This window comes from Haliotis rubra, unplaced genomic scaffold (assembly GCF_003918875.1).
Source record: "Haliotis rubra isolate DU_JTF1 unplaced genomic scaffold, ASM391887v1 Scf389, whole genome shotgun sequence".
Lineage (NCBI taxonomy): Eukaryota > Metazoa > Mollusca > Gastropoda > Lepetellida > Haliotidae > Haliotis > Haliotis rubra.
In genome coordinates, this window is record NW_025767067.1 from 848,350 (window position 1) to 863,197 (window position 14,848).

Below are 14,848 nucleotides of genomic sequence, written 5' to 3' on the forward strand. Positions count from 1 at the left end.
TACCAGTCCACCACCCCTACCTGCCTGACACCCCTACCAGTCCACGACCCCTACCTGCCTGACACCCCTACCAGTCCACCACCCCTACCTGCCTGACACCCCTACCAGTCCACCACCCCTACTAGTGTTCCACCCTACCTGCTGGCTGCCTGCCTGCAGATTCAACATGCTCCGCCCTGTCCGATCCCTGCCGGTCCTCACCGCTCTCACTCTCTGTGTAGGTGACCATCTCCTCACTCCCTCCACAGTCCACTATATCGTCCTGGTTACCACTGCTCTCATCCTTATCCTCTGACCCAGATTTACTCCCAACTTTACGCCGTGATTCAGCTCTGTCTTCCCCAGCACAAGCCCCTTCTGCTGCAGTCTCGGTTGGCACATCTGAAGATTCAGTCGCTTCAGCCTGGTGTTGCCGCTCCACGGACCTGCGGTCAAGTTCCGGGAGTAGAGATTGTGTGTTTGAGATGTCATCCTCATGACAAACTTCTGTAATATCAGATCTGGTATTCCGGGAGGAAGGGTCGATTTCCATTGCTTCTACTTGTTTGTTTAAAGATGAAGAACTAGAGTCATCAAGATCTATTCTGGATTCTGCATCTGAAGACGTTTTCAGTTCATCACGAATTGTTGAGGTAACTTCTAATACTGTAGCATCTATAGAATCTTGAGAGTTATCAACCCCTGATTCGGCTGGTGAGCTCCCATAGTTATCTCCCCCTGTTTGTCGAGTAATGGCTGATTCTCCAGTGCTTAGCCTATCGAATGGGGCAAATCCCACACGAATGGTACTGGCTGCCATTCCTTGGCTAGAATACTGAAGGCTTATGACAGGCTCAAGGAGTGTCTGGACGGATGAGGGAACTCCAGACCCCGAAATGTGGTCACTGTCAGATTGCCTTGTCGATGAAAGACTATTGGTGGGTATTGCACTTAGTGTTTGCTGCCTGATAGTGGCATGTGACTGAGATGTGAGGTCTGTTTGTTTGCTTGAACAGTCTGAAACTACACTGGAGGAATCACTCCTCACTGCTTGGGAGTTTGGTTCGTCTTCTGCTTGTTCCTTCAACTCAGCTGTCATGGATTCAGATTTGGAAGACAGAGATGCCGGATCACAGTCTGAGCTTCTCCGAAATATTTTAGAATCAACGTCTGCCCCTCCTGACGACCTGTCTGGTTCAATGCCTGCTGAAGAACCAGACCTGACAGAAGAAGAAAGGGTATCTGTTGTGGAAGAGGACCTCTCTGAAGGAGTGGACATGGGTTCGTCAGTGCTAGGACTAGAGTACATGCTGGTTGTGCTCGACTCCTCAACACTGTTTAAACGTTTTGGCCTCACTTTTATAGAAGAGTCTATGAGATCTGGGATACTAGGGCAGCTTTCTTGACTAGAAGATGGTTTTCTTGAACCCGGGTCCTCACTCTCACCCCCAGAGGCTCCCTCCACACCTGAATTAGTCCTTGAGGAAGTATTGACTTCTAGAGGACCTGACGAGGAAATACTCTGAGAGGATACTCGTTCACTTTCTGCCGCCTGGGACACAGACAAAGATTCCCCATCACTACTTTCTTGTGCCCCTGACACAGTTGATTCAGCTGCCTGTCCTTCACCTTGCTGTGACCTTGACATTCCTGGCTGAACTTGACCTTCTAATGGTTGACCTTGACCTGCTTCCTGTCCCCCTTCTGCCTGATCGTCATCACTGTTCCTCAATGTTCCATCCAACCACCTTGTCAGCATCTCAGACATCCTCTGCATGAGAGTGGCATGTGGACTTTGACGACCTGCAAATGACAGCATTATTATAAGACGGCAGTCTGTAAATAATCAAGTCTGAACCAGTGATTGACATCACCAGCATTGATCTACTCAAAAGGGAAATGATGACATGTATCAACATGCAGTAAGCCAGCGCAAGAGTCAATCAGCTGCCTCTTACTACAAGCATTGATTACTGAATCTTCCTATGCACTGACAGCAGTGAATGACATACATCAGTTTTATGCGAATATGGCCAATCTGAAAGACTGAACTTTTCCAACAATTCAGCTGTGAACAATCAACTAATGATGATAATGTGAAACTTTGTTTACTATGATACTACATGCAACCTTGCCCTTGGTGAAGACCTAGGGGGAATAACTCTGTACCAGTCTCATCCTGTATCCTCTCCCTCTCCGGCCTGGCGTTGGGTCCTGTGTCTGACCAGTCTCCCCTCAGTCTCAGTCTCTTGATGGGAGGCTGGCGGCTGGTTGTGTCACTTGATGTGGACTCAGACATGCCTCCTGAGGCTGACGAATCACCCTGAGAGGGCAGAAAGTAGATTGGTTAATTTTGACCTGATGTGTAGCAATGATGCTTTTGCGTATGATTTGCTCATCAACCTCCTGTGCATACATACAGCAACTTTGAGATGAGATGTGTCTATTGTATATGGCTGAAATATTGCTGACTAGTATAATTCAGAGTGAGTGAGTGAGTGAGTGAGTTTAGTTTTAACTCCGCACTCAGCAATATTCCAGCTATATGGTGGAGGTCTGTAAATAATTGAGTCTGGACCAGATAATCCAGTGATCAACAGCATGAGCATCGATCTAGGCAATAGGGATACCATGACATGTGTCAACCAAGTCAGCGAGCCTGACCGCCGGATACGCCTCATACGACAAGCATGGGTTATTGAAGGTCAATTCTAACCCAGATCTTCACAGGTCATAAATCATGATAAGACATTTAATTAACCAAGACACCAAACCAGACCACCCAATCCACTAATTTGCCTCCTACAACTAGCACTACTTAATCCCAAATTCCCATAGATTTTAAAAGATGGATGAAGCTTGTGAAGCATATAGTGAAGCTGTACCTGAGCAGACGCCAGTTTGGACAGCTCCTGTCTCCTCCTCTCATCCTGTGGAATACATTCATACAACTGTACTACTACAATTATGACAGTCATACTCATTCAGTTGAAATATATACTCTTTTGGACAGTCAGTTTTGTCTGAAATGATGTAAATATCAGTATAAACAGTGGTTTAGTATTGATGACGACGACAGACAATGCATGGTACAGTGTAACGAAGTACAACATCTACCCTTCCACTCAGCATGAGATAACCTGGATTCAAATACAACCATTTCAAACTGAATGGTATTGATGAGTGTGCTATCATGTTTATTGCAAGTATGAGGATCTCCATCATATTGATCCTCCAGGATGTGAATTACATCTCTTTTAGTTTTGATATCTGAAATGTGCTTAGTTGTTCATAATTATCTCCCCTTGACTATGCCCCAAATCTTTCCTGTAGCTTGGATGTTAATAATCATACATGTTTGTGAAGAACAACGTGAACATGGCAACAGTAAGCAAGGAATCAAAGGCCCACTTAGTTTGTTGATCATGATAAAGCGTATTATTAAATAGAGAGGTCCAACTGGTAAATAATTGCTTAGCGTCATTTACCAAATTTTCCTGGTTCTTTTGTAAATTTCTTGGAGTCTTTAAGATAAATTCAATCATGACTTGGAACGAGCTTATAGTGCTTATGAAATGAACCAGACAAAACCAACTTTGTGAAAAATATTGTTAATGAAAACAAGTGTTCCAGAATTATTTGTGTTCGATTATGAGAAAACATGATCGATTGCTTGGTCGTTTAGTCACTGCGACCATTCTTCAATTATTTCAATTAATCGGACCACCACTAACAAGCAAACATACATATCATATGCTTGAAAACAGGACAACAACAAAAATCAAACAATTCTCCATTTTTATTATCAATAAGTCTTTTTTTTATGTGTCATGCCTACCTGAGTGCTGAACAGGTAGATGTTCTCGGAGGAGTAGCTAACAAGGATGTCTTGACCAGCAGGGCTGTAGTTCAGGGATGTGATGCGGTATGCCTTGTGTTCTAGTGGGGCCATGAATCGACAGATCATCCCCGTTATACCGCGGCCAGTGTAGTTCCCTGAAACAAACACATTACTTCAGCTGTTGTTTCATCTAACCAGACAAACATGCAGTTGGTCAACAAGAGGTCTGTCATGTTCTACGTACCTGATGCTCTGGTTCCCATCATCCTCCTGTCAAACACTCGGACAGAGCTGTCAGAACAAGCCACTGCTAGGTGGTACGGAATAACGGGGTCAACAGCAAGGGAGGTAACTGCCTGCTTACAGTTGATGAGGATATCCTACAACCAGAGAGCATTTGGTTAAATCTAACAAAACTCTGTGTGCAAAATACAGAGGAGGTACCGGTAATCTGAATGGTTGAAGAGGATTATAAGGCTGTAATTGTTCTCAATCATCCTCTTGCTCTATTGTATCGGTATACTTCCAAAGTAGCATTGAACTGAGCTAACAGTCACACTGTTATTCAACCAGAAAGATATGTCATGTGTTTGTACATGCTTGCCCTTATATGGAGTCATTTAAAATAACAAACTGATGTAGACAGTTCTTACTGAGGACACAAACACTATATGTTTTAACATTTACAGGTGCAACTGGGCATTAGAAACTCTAAGGTTTTCATTTAAAGGACCCACATCTTTACAGCTTTCCTTGCTGCAGCTTGTCTTCATGCGGAGATCGAACCACCGCACCGTGCCGTCTTCACCACATGTCAGGAAGGTGGCCGCCTCGTTTGGCACCACCATCACCTGGACGAAACAAAACATCTCACTTTGATGACCTCCACCAACTGAACAGCAGGGAAACTGTTTTTAAGAATTTAAGATGTAACTTCTTACTTTTTATATAAATGTTGTTTAGTCCACCTACACCCCATATAAATACACAATGAGATTTAGAAAGTTGTCAAATGTAGCATATGATATATGTGGTAACTCTTTCTCAGTAAAATACGGATTCTAGTACTTTTATTAGGTTGATTCCCAACGATTATTCAAACCCACACTCTCAGTGTCATGTTTAATCCCAAATATAACATATGTTACACCACAGATATCTTTTGACAACTGCAGAAGTCAAAGTTGTCTTTAATCCAGCTGACATATTACTTGTAAATCAGACCATGGTATATCACTTTCAGAGGCTCTTGGCTTCCAATCACTGAATTCTCAATGAATCATTCTTCCAAATAAAAGCCATCTCTCACTGGTATATATTTTAGTCTGATCTGTTTTCTGTTATAAACATGTTAAAAATCAAAACTGAAATGTTTGTGTTTACATGAGGTGTCTGTCAAATATGTCGAAGTCATCTGATGAATAAAGAATTCCTTGGTTGGCAATTCATTCTTATTTTCCCTGACGCAATGTTTACATCCTGTTACTGACATACATTGCTGAACTGTACCAAAACCATCAACTCATTATGAAAACAAAATGAACTGTGATATGAATTATTCTATAACAATTCTCTGATCTTTGACAATATTTTCACACAGAAATTATCTCCCAGTCAATCTCAGACACTCTTCATCTCTTGCCTCTTTCCAATCTGAGCTAAAGACCTACTTATTTAATAGTGCCTTTCTAGAATGACTCTTAATACACACATATATGTGCGCTTAGAGCATGCATTGAGCATGGATTAATGCGCTATATAAATTCACTATTATTATTATTATTATTATCAAAATTATATTAAAAGAGAACAAGACCCACCTTCTGGGGGTCATTTACCATCCAAGGTCAAAAGGTCGACTTAACAACATTTGGACCATAATGACCTGTGATTAGGGCTATCATTATCGCTAGATCAAAAGAGTGAGTGAATGAGAGAGTTTAGTATTACGCCGCTTTTAGTTTGAGCAATATTCCAGCAATATCACGGCAGGGGGACACCAGAAATGGGCTTCACACATTGTACCCATGTGGGGAATCAAACCTGGGCCTTCTGTATGATGAGCAAGCGCTGTAACCACTAGGCTACCCCACTGCCCCTAGATCAAATGAATAAAATATCGGGGAAGAAATTATTGATAAAAAGTTCTGTACAACATGAGTGCCAACTAGCCCCAGCCAGATCCTTCCTTATTCAAGAAGATCAAAATGAAAGTGTCAAGAGTATGGTAAAGAAAATATCACTTGATGCATACTTCAATGAAATCTTATAAATAGATAGCATGTCATAAATGACTTTCAAAGTGTCACTTCATTAATATTTAAACAAATAAAACAGAAAACAGGGCAAACTTTATGCATACTCTGGTCTCTGCTAGCCTGGTAAACATGGTAAAGGTCATCATATCAGCTCTTACTTCCTTTGTCTGGATCTTATCTCAGATTATCTCCCCTTGACCATAACCTAATGCAATACACCCTGTGCTAACACAAGGAGAGAACTTTGCACTTGTATATCAGCTTATGATCAGCTTATGTAATGATAAAGGTCCTTTGACCCTCCAGACAGCAAATCAAAGTGGAACTTCTGACATCACGATATGTAAAGATCATTGAACTAACCTCGTATGTGGTTCCATTGTGACAGTCGAAGCGGTTCTTTCCATATGTGTCCTCCCGGTCGACCTCGGTAAAGAATACCCTCCCCACACCGGAGCAGGACACCACCTGGGAACACACACATGCATCTTAGGATAAATACAAACAGATATTAAACATGTCAAGCATCCACTGAACTGTGGTATTGATCCAAGGCTCTTATGTTTCAGTTAGCTAGTAAGTGAGTGAGTGAGTGAGTTTAGTTTTACACCGCACTCTGCAATATTCCAGCTATATGATGGCGGTCTGTAAATAATCGAGTCTGGACCAGACAATCCAGTGATCAAAGGCAAGCTAGTAAGTGAATGTTTTCAAGCCAAGGTCAATAAACCTACATCAGCAGAACTGAAGTGACCGAAAAGTCCATGCTGAAGTGACACGAAACCAGTGAGTGTCCATGATGTCACTTGAGGTAAGGACACAGTCAGCTGGGTGACTTGAGGGTATATAAGGATACACAGTCAGCTGGGTGACTTGAGGTATAAGGATACACAGTCATAGATAATGATGGGCACCTGAAATAGGCTTTAATGGGGCTTGATGGTTTCAAGAATATTTCACTTCTGTACATGATGTAACAGCAATGGATTCATGTGTATGTGACTGCTTGCATTTATCTGCTCTTACAGTTTTATAGTTCTAGCTCACTGAGGTACCATGTTGCAGTTTATGTGGATACCCCAGTCAGACACAGTATACTGACTCCGAGTCAGCCAGCCCTTGAACAAAATGCCAAACATCAGGCAGGGCATCAACAAGTACCATCTTTTTAAGTCTTGGTATGATGTGACCGGTGATACAACCACTGACATTCTACTCTCCAAGTGATTCTGTTAGTAATGATAAACTCTACATGCAATCCTCACATGTCGGTCCCTGGAGTTGGGCAGGAATTTGGCACTGAAAATGTTTGATCTGTGGCCTGACCGTATAGATACCACCGTCTGAAATACAGATACACACAGCCATGAGGGAAAACAATCTAAGCATTAGATCAAAAGGTGAGGTGAGGTGAAATTGGGTGAGGTGTGGTGAGGTGAAATTGAGAATACGTCATGGGCTTCATATTTGACGACATATGCACGGCATGTGTGTGTGTGTATGTGTAGGTGCGGCTGCTTGTACTAGCCCAGACTGAAGCTGGTTTTATAGTGCTAGCCCACTGAGATACCACGCCGCAGTGAAGCATGAATACCCCACTCAGACACATTATACTGACTCTGAGCCGACCAGTCCTTGTTGTACCCATTAATGCCGAACGCCAGGCAGGGACCAACAAGTACCATATTTTAACGTCTTTTGGTATGACGCGGTCTGGGATCGAACCCGCGACCTTCCACTCTTCAGGTGGACTCTCTAACCACTACATCACGGAGGCGGTCTTAGATCAAAAGACATCATATTATGGACTTAGTGTTTGTTGTCACAATCAGTCATTCTCAATGTTCTCTCTTCTCCTTGTTATACATATACATTGTATTCTTGCAACATACAGTTTTCTGGCATCATGTGTACATAAACAAGCCAACAATTCCTTTTGACACAGACTACAATATTACAAGCAGACGTCAAGTAATCGAGTGTTTACCACACAAACCAGTGGTAGACAGCATCAGTGAGGACAATCAGTTGGGAAACAAACAAGGAAAGAGGAGACGGCAGTGAAATCTCCACAGTGAAGACTACATACAAGACTTTGATTCCCAACATACATGTAACCTGACACAAATAACAATGACCTGGCTACAGGTGCTCCAGACCAGTGAAGGATATCGATTCAATGGAACATTGTCTTGTATCTCATCTTATGTAATGTATCTAGTGAAAACTGAGCCCATAAGGCAGTCCTCACCCTATAATGATAATAAGCCTATCAACCTCTACCCTACAATGATAATAAGCCTATCAACCTCTACCCTACAATGATAATAAGCCTATCAACCTCTACCCTACAATGATAATAAGCCTATCAACCGCTACCCTACAATGATAATAAGCCTATCAACCCCTACCCTACAATGATAATAAGCCTATCAACCTCTACCCTACAATGATAATAAGCCTATCAACTGCTACCCTACAATGATAATAAGCCTATCAACCTCTACCCTACAATGATAATAAGCCTATCAACCTCTACCCTACAATGATAATAAGCCTATCAACTGCTACCCTACAATGATAATAAGCCTATCAACCTCTACCCTACAATGATAATAAGCCTATCAACCTCTACCCTACAATGATAATAAGCCTATCAACCTCTACCCTACAATGATAATAAGCCTATCAACCTCTACCCTACAATGATAATAAGCCTATCAACCTCTACCCTACAATGATAATAAGCCTATCAACCTCTACCCTACAATGATAATAAGCCTATCAACTGCTACCCTACAATGATAATAAGCCTATCAACCTCTACCCTACAATGATAATAAGCCTATCATCAACCTCTACCCTACAATGATAATAAGCCTATCAACAACCTCACCCTACAATGATAATAAGCCTATCAACCTCTACCCTACAATGATAATAAGCCTATCAACCTCTACCCTACAATGATAATAAGCCTATCAACCTCTACCCTACAATGATAATAAGCCTATCAACCTCTACCCTACAATGATAATAAGCCTATCAACCTCTACCCTACAATGATAATAAGCCTATCAACCTCTACCCTACAATGATAACAAGCCTATCAACAATGATAATCTACCCTACAATGATAATAAGCCTATCAACCTCTACCCTACAATGATAATAAGCCTATCAACCTCTACCCTATAATGATAATAAGCCTATCAACCTCTACCCTACAATGATAATAAGCCTATCAACCTCTACCCTACAATGATAATAAGCCTATCAACCTCTACCCTACAATGATAATAAGCCTATCAACCTCTACCCTACAATGATAATAAGCCTATCAACCTCTACCCTATAATGATAGTTAGCATACATTCATGTATGGGGGTATAACAACATTAGTACTAAGATAATTTTGTGAAAAAGGAACCAGTGTCCCAATCCACAAAACGTTCATAGCGCTACGGCATTCGTAAGCCTATGATAAACTACTGATTACTACAGGTCGTAACATTACAAACGCCTTTGGATCGGGACCTGACTGTCAAGTTTACCATGGTTACAGCCCTTGGTCCACTTATACAAAACAATTTTAGTGCTACAATGATTGTAACTCCTATACTATAACCCAGATATACAACAGTGGCAGCACTAAGGTCATGTAGAGTACACCAGTTATCTCACCCTCTGTGTGAAGGGGTTGGTGATGACAAGATGCTGGTCATCTGACCCAGAGAGGAGATATTGACCCTGGTCATTCCAACAGATTGTATTAACCTGAAACAAACAGGCAAATAATATAAAATCAAACAAGAACATTTCATTAACATTTCAAACATGTGAACTAAATAGTGAGGAATGTTGCTTTGTGTCACAGTGAGCAGTTTTTCACACTCTCGGGTATACTAGTAGTTGAGAAAAAGACACAGACATGGGGTTTATTGACATGATATATCATGTTCATCTGGCTTTGACAACATGAACAACAAAATAGCCAAAAAATGTGAGTCAGGTATAAATTTTGACTGACTAAATGTCCATTTTTTGTGCCCTTCAGCCTCCTCTTGGCCACCATATTCATAACAAACACTTCCAAACGTAATGGATCTGTTTGATAGAGAGAAGGCAGGCATTGTTGGTAATTCAAATGTGAGTCAGCAATAAACAGTCAAGAGTGGATTAAGGTATATTTGTTTTCTCTGTAATCATGGTACAAGTATCAGAAACATATATATTACTTGACAAACACATCCCAAACAAAGGCACTATTCATTATTTAACAGACATTTGTAAGAATATTCCTGTTACTGGTATATATAACAGCAGCATTAAATAATCCAGTATGGACTACACAATCCAGTGATTAATATTATGAGCAATGATCCCTGCCATCAGGATGTGAATGACACACACTCAACTAGGTCACTCAGCAGGACCACCTGATCCACTTAGTCGCTGCTTACGGCCAGCATAGTTTCCTGTTCTATTATATAATCCTATAGGTGCACGTTGTACAGTGCCAGGAGCCATTGCAAGACATTCCCTGTTGTCATATTGGGTAACGTTGCTAAGTAACAATGTGTGCGTGTGTGTGTCTCTCTCTCTCTCTCTCTCTCTCTCTCTGTGCGTCTCTGTGTGTGCATGTGTGTGTGCACGTCTCTCTGTCTGTCTGTGTGTGTGTGTGCGTGCATCTGTGTGTGTGTGTGCGTGCGTGCGTCCGCGTGTGTGTGTTCGAACCCCCTGAACCCCTCTAGGGTCCGCCAAAGCTACTGCAGCTAAAACCCATCACTTCTCATCATATACCACATTACTTCAACCTTAAACCATGCAACACTTGTCTAGTTATAGGTTGTGGGCAAGTGGTGGAGGTCATCGCTACCACCCCCAGGGACCAAGTGGCACGATATTTTAATGTAGATTAGCCAACCAGTGAAACATTTGGATATAATAGACACATTGGACGGGCAGGGATTTTTTTTAATGGCTCATGGTATCCATGTACCCAGAAGTGATCAAAACTGTGCCAAAATGTGCATTGTAAATGGACATAATTCAGCACCTGATGACTGAAGGGCTGCATAACTCAGTGTACACATGTTACTATTTATATTACCATCATGTCATCTAATATCTATATCATATCATTTATATTGTGTATACCATATGTATATCATGTATCATTTATATCATGTATCATTTACATCATGTATGTCAACCATCCATGTCATCTATATCATGTGGGGTTTCAAGTGTGTATCATGTATATCATGTGGGTTTCATATATGTCATGTGTATCATTTATATCATGTCATGTCATCTTAATCATCATGTGTATCATGTACATCATATCATGTATCTATATTTGTATGATGTTTCTATCATTTATATCATGCAACCAGCATGCCATCTATATCATGTGGGTTTCAAGTGTGTACCATATATGTATAACATTCCATCATGTCATCTATATCATGTGGGTTTTAAGTGTGTATCATGTATATCATGTGTATCATTTATACCATGCAACCATCATGTCATCTATATCATGTGGGTTTCAAGTGTGTATCATGTATAACATGTGTATCATGTATATCATGTGCATATAGCTTGTATCATTTAAATCATGTGTACATGATACATGTATCATTTGTATGATTTCTATCAAGTGTATATTGTGTGTGTATCAAGTGTATAACATTATAGCATGTATACTGAGTCAAAAAAGAAACTTCACATTCTTTCTTCAGGGCACTATAAAAGAACAAGAGATGGTAAGATGGTTAAATTGTTATTATTTCATTGCTGAGATCTGTGTGATGTACTCGATACACTGACAGTGCCATAATCAGTTCCATTAGGCTACACGGCCGTTCCAAAACATGGGTATACAGAATGTCAAATCTAAGGGTAAACCTGGATTCATCGCTAAAACGACTTCGATTCCAGTCTCTCTGGGTAAGCGTTGGCGTTGATGAAAGCATCAATATTGCCCACCGATATGGACGTCGAGAATGGAGATTGGCAGCCATAACCGATTTGAATGGTCTGTGAGGACAGTCGACCTCTAAACATCTCAGCCCTGGTTCGTGTAGCCGGCAGAAAAAATCCTGCATGTTTCACGAAATAAATGCCTACATTCACGCACAATATTTTACCAGCGTGCGTTCATGTTGCACATTTGACAATCGTGGTTGTTTTTAATTCTTGCACCGATCGCGAGCATGTGATCGACTTTTGGTGTTCTGAGTCGAAAGATAGGGGGAACAAGTATCATCAACATTATTTTTCAAAACATTTTGTGAAGTTTCTTTTTGACTCAGTATATATTTCCCCAGAAAACTATAAATTATAAAGGAAACAATAATTCATAAAATAAAGTTTCTCTCAGCTAATTTGACTTCCAGCTAATTTGACTTGCGAATGATGATAACATGCTCTGAAATGCAAGGAAATTACATCTAAATTTCAAATTTTTACGGAGAGACCTTGCCACTTTCTGGCTCGGGCATGCACACGCATCTTCTGGCTATGTGTTTTAGGAACGCAAAGCTGTTATCGTAGCGCGAACACTGTATAATGATATAACAAGCTCAAAGGGACCACTAATTTTAGTTCATTATAACCGTAGCTCAGTATACACATTTCAAATAAAATGATACAGCAATTGGATGTGGCCCAAAACAAAAGTTCACATCTGTTATATCATTATAAGCATGTTCTTATGAACATAGTTCACTGTAAATTGAGTGGATATTGTGTGTATACCATCTATACCATCACTTGGTGTTTGGAAATTGTGCGCTATAAAAGATGACTTATTATTATTATTATTATTATCTATCCCAGTAGAATAGAGCAGAATCCTAGTGAGGAGATACCAGTGCTGGTTGGTCTACATATACTATATTATAGTCTCAATTTTTCAGTGTAAAACCAATCTGTACATGCTTAGCTTTAATTATTATGTTTGACTTAACAGCATTATTTGAAGAATTCAAACATAATTCTAAAAGCAAAAATCGAAACCTTGGCATCATTTTCATTTTATTCTGGATTTCAGACCTGTTTCACAAACCAATTGTATTGCAATGACTGTATTTAAGTTCTTAGTGCCATAACTACTTTGTGAAGCAGGGTCCTGTTTGTTTATATGAATACTTACACATCCACTGTGAACTTCTAGTCTTCTGTCCAACTTCAACCTTTGGATGAATTCCCGACTCCCTGTGGAAATACCAAAAACGAAGTAACAGACATTTTCAGCTGGAGATAGTATCATATCATATAATCAGTTAAAGACATCACTGCATTGCAACATTGTCGGGTATTGTCTTGGAACTGTATGTCAATAAAGAAATGCAGCTGCATGTGAAAACTTTATGGAAACATGTACCGATTAATGAGAAGAAACTTACATCTTATTCTTAACTTCAGAAATTACACAATGACCTGTAGAAAATATGTTTTTCTCTTTGATGAACATTTTAAATTTTAAGTGTATCATAATGCTAACATTCAATATGTAGTTAGATCATTGATAGAATTAAATGCTAACAATTTGACCTTTCTGCAAATCTGTTCACACTTTGAGTAATTTCCCTATCTGAGTGTATCATTTCTACAGTAGAGTGCATATCTGGATAATTTAATAGTGTCCAGCACAACACTCAACCACAAACTTAAAACAGCTTTACTATACAAAACAGCAGACATCCTTCAGAAGTAAATATTTCATTTGCATCTGACATATTTTAGTAATTCTTTGACAGGTTTAATGCTACTTTCATTGACATGTATAAACCATGATAGACTTGTGGTTGCGTACAAACATACATGAAATAACAAAGAACATTTACAGCTATTTTTTTAGTATACATGGTATAAGACAAAATATTATGGTTGTCAACTTCTTCTTCTTTATTGTAAACAAAACGTTTCTGGGCTTTTTCTTGCCCCTTCGTCAGGTGAAAAAGGGCATGAAATACCAACTTCTATATGCCTCTCAAGAACCTTATTTCACTGACCCTGGTCAACAGGGTTTATATACCTGATAAGTGTCTCATGAGTTTGGGATTGATGAAAATGAGCCCCCGTAACTATCATATATCATGAATGTGGATTCATTATTCCAAATCTGTTCAAAGTGTTAATCAACATCTAGATGATAATTCTTTGAAAACTAATAAACAGATTACAACATTCTTATGTCCACACAGATGGAAATATCATAAACACTATTCTCAACTTTGGCAGGAACATGGCACTTGGCATTTCAAAGGCCTATAAGATAACGCCTCACTGGCAACCTCCAACATTTACCCCATGGGAGGCACCAGCAAAGATAAACAAATGTCAAATTGGGAACATATTCTAACACCGCCAATATTGCCTGTAGTTGGGATAAAATCACACGACATATATGATGTTAAATTATTTACGAAATAGTCGTTGATATCAACTTAATATTACTACTGCAAACTTGAAAGTTAAAAGTTGCCACGATCAGCTGATCGAATGCGCATATGCCCTATTTGGGGGAAATGTCAATTTCGCCAAACCTCTTGCGACGTCGTAGAGTTTTGCTCTTGGTTCAAATCCATATGGTCTTCTCTGCAGTGATGGAAACATTCCAGCCGAAATTATTAGAAGTTGACTCGATATCCCTATCTCTCTTAACTGAGCAGTAAAAGGTCAAGTTCTTTTGTTAGCCAAAGATTCCAAATGAAAACATAGCGGCAGCCATTTTGAGGAAATTATCAAGGGCGGGTAA

At 40.0% G+C, this 14,848-nt stretch overlaps 1 protein-coding gene across 1 annotated transcript in view; it reads right to left on the reverse strand.

The window, feature by feature from the left end:
- LOC124286639 (DDB1- and CUL4-associated factor 6-like) overlaps window positions 1–14,829 on the reverse strand; it is a 33,191-nt gene extending 18,362 nt beyond the window's left edge. The window contains exons 1-11 of the mRNA XM_046723035.1: window positions 14,637–14,829; window positions 13,241–13,302; window positions 9,763–9,855; window positions 7,344–7,421; window positions 6,442–6,546; window positions 4,558–4,671; window positions 4,065–4,200; window positions 3,818–3,975; window positions 2,865–2,909; window positions 2,149–2,302; window positions 139–1,782 (exon numbers count right to left, since the gene is read on the reverse strand). Coding sequence (XP_046578991.1) covers window positions 139–1,782; window positions 2,149–2,302; window positions 2,865–2,909; window positions 3,818–3,975; window positions 4,065–4,200; window positions 4,558–4,671; window positions 6,442–6,546; window positions 7,344–7,421; window positions 9,763–9,855; window positions 13,241–13,302; window positions 14,637–14,706 — 2,659 coding nt within the window. The 5' untranslated portion in view covers window positions 14,707–14,829. The remainder of the gene's footprint in view (window positions 1–138; window positions 1,783–2,148; window positions 2,303–2,864; window positions 2,910–3,817; window positions 3,976–4,064; window positions 4,201–4,557; window positions 4,672–6,441; window positions 6,547–7,343; window positions 7,422–9,762; window positions 9,856–13,240; window positions 13,303–14,636) is intronic.
- Between the last annotated feature and the right edge of the window lie 19 nt (window positions 14,830–14,848).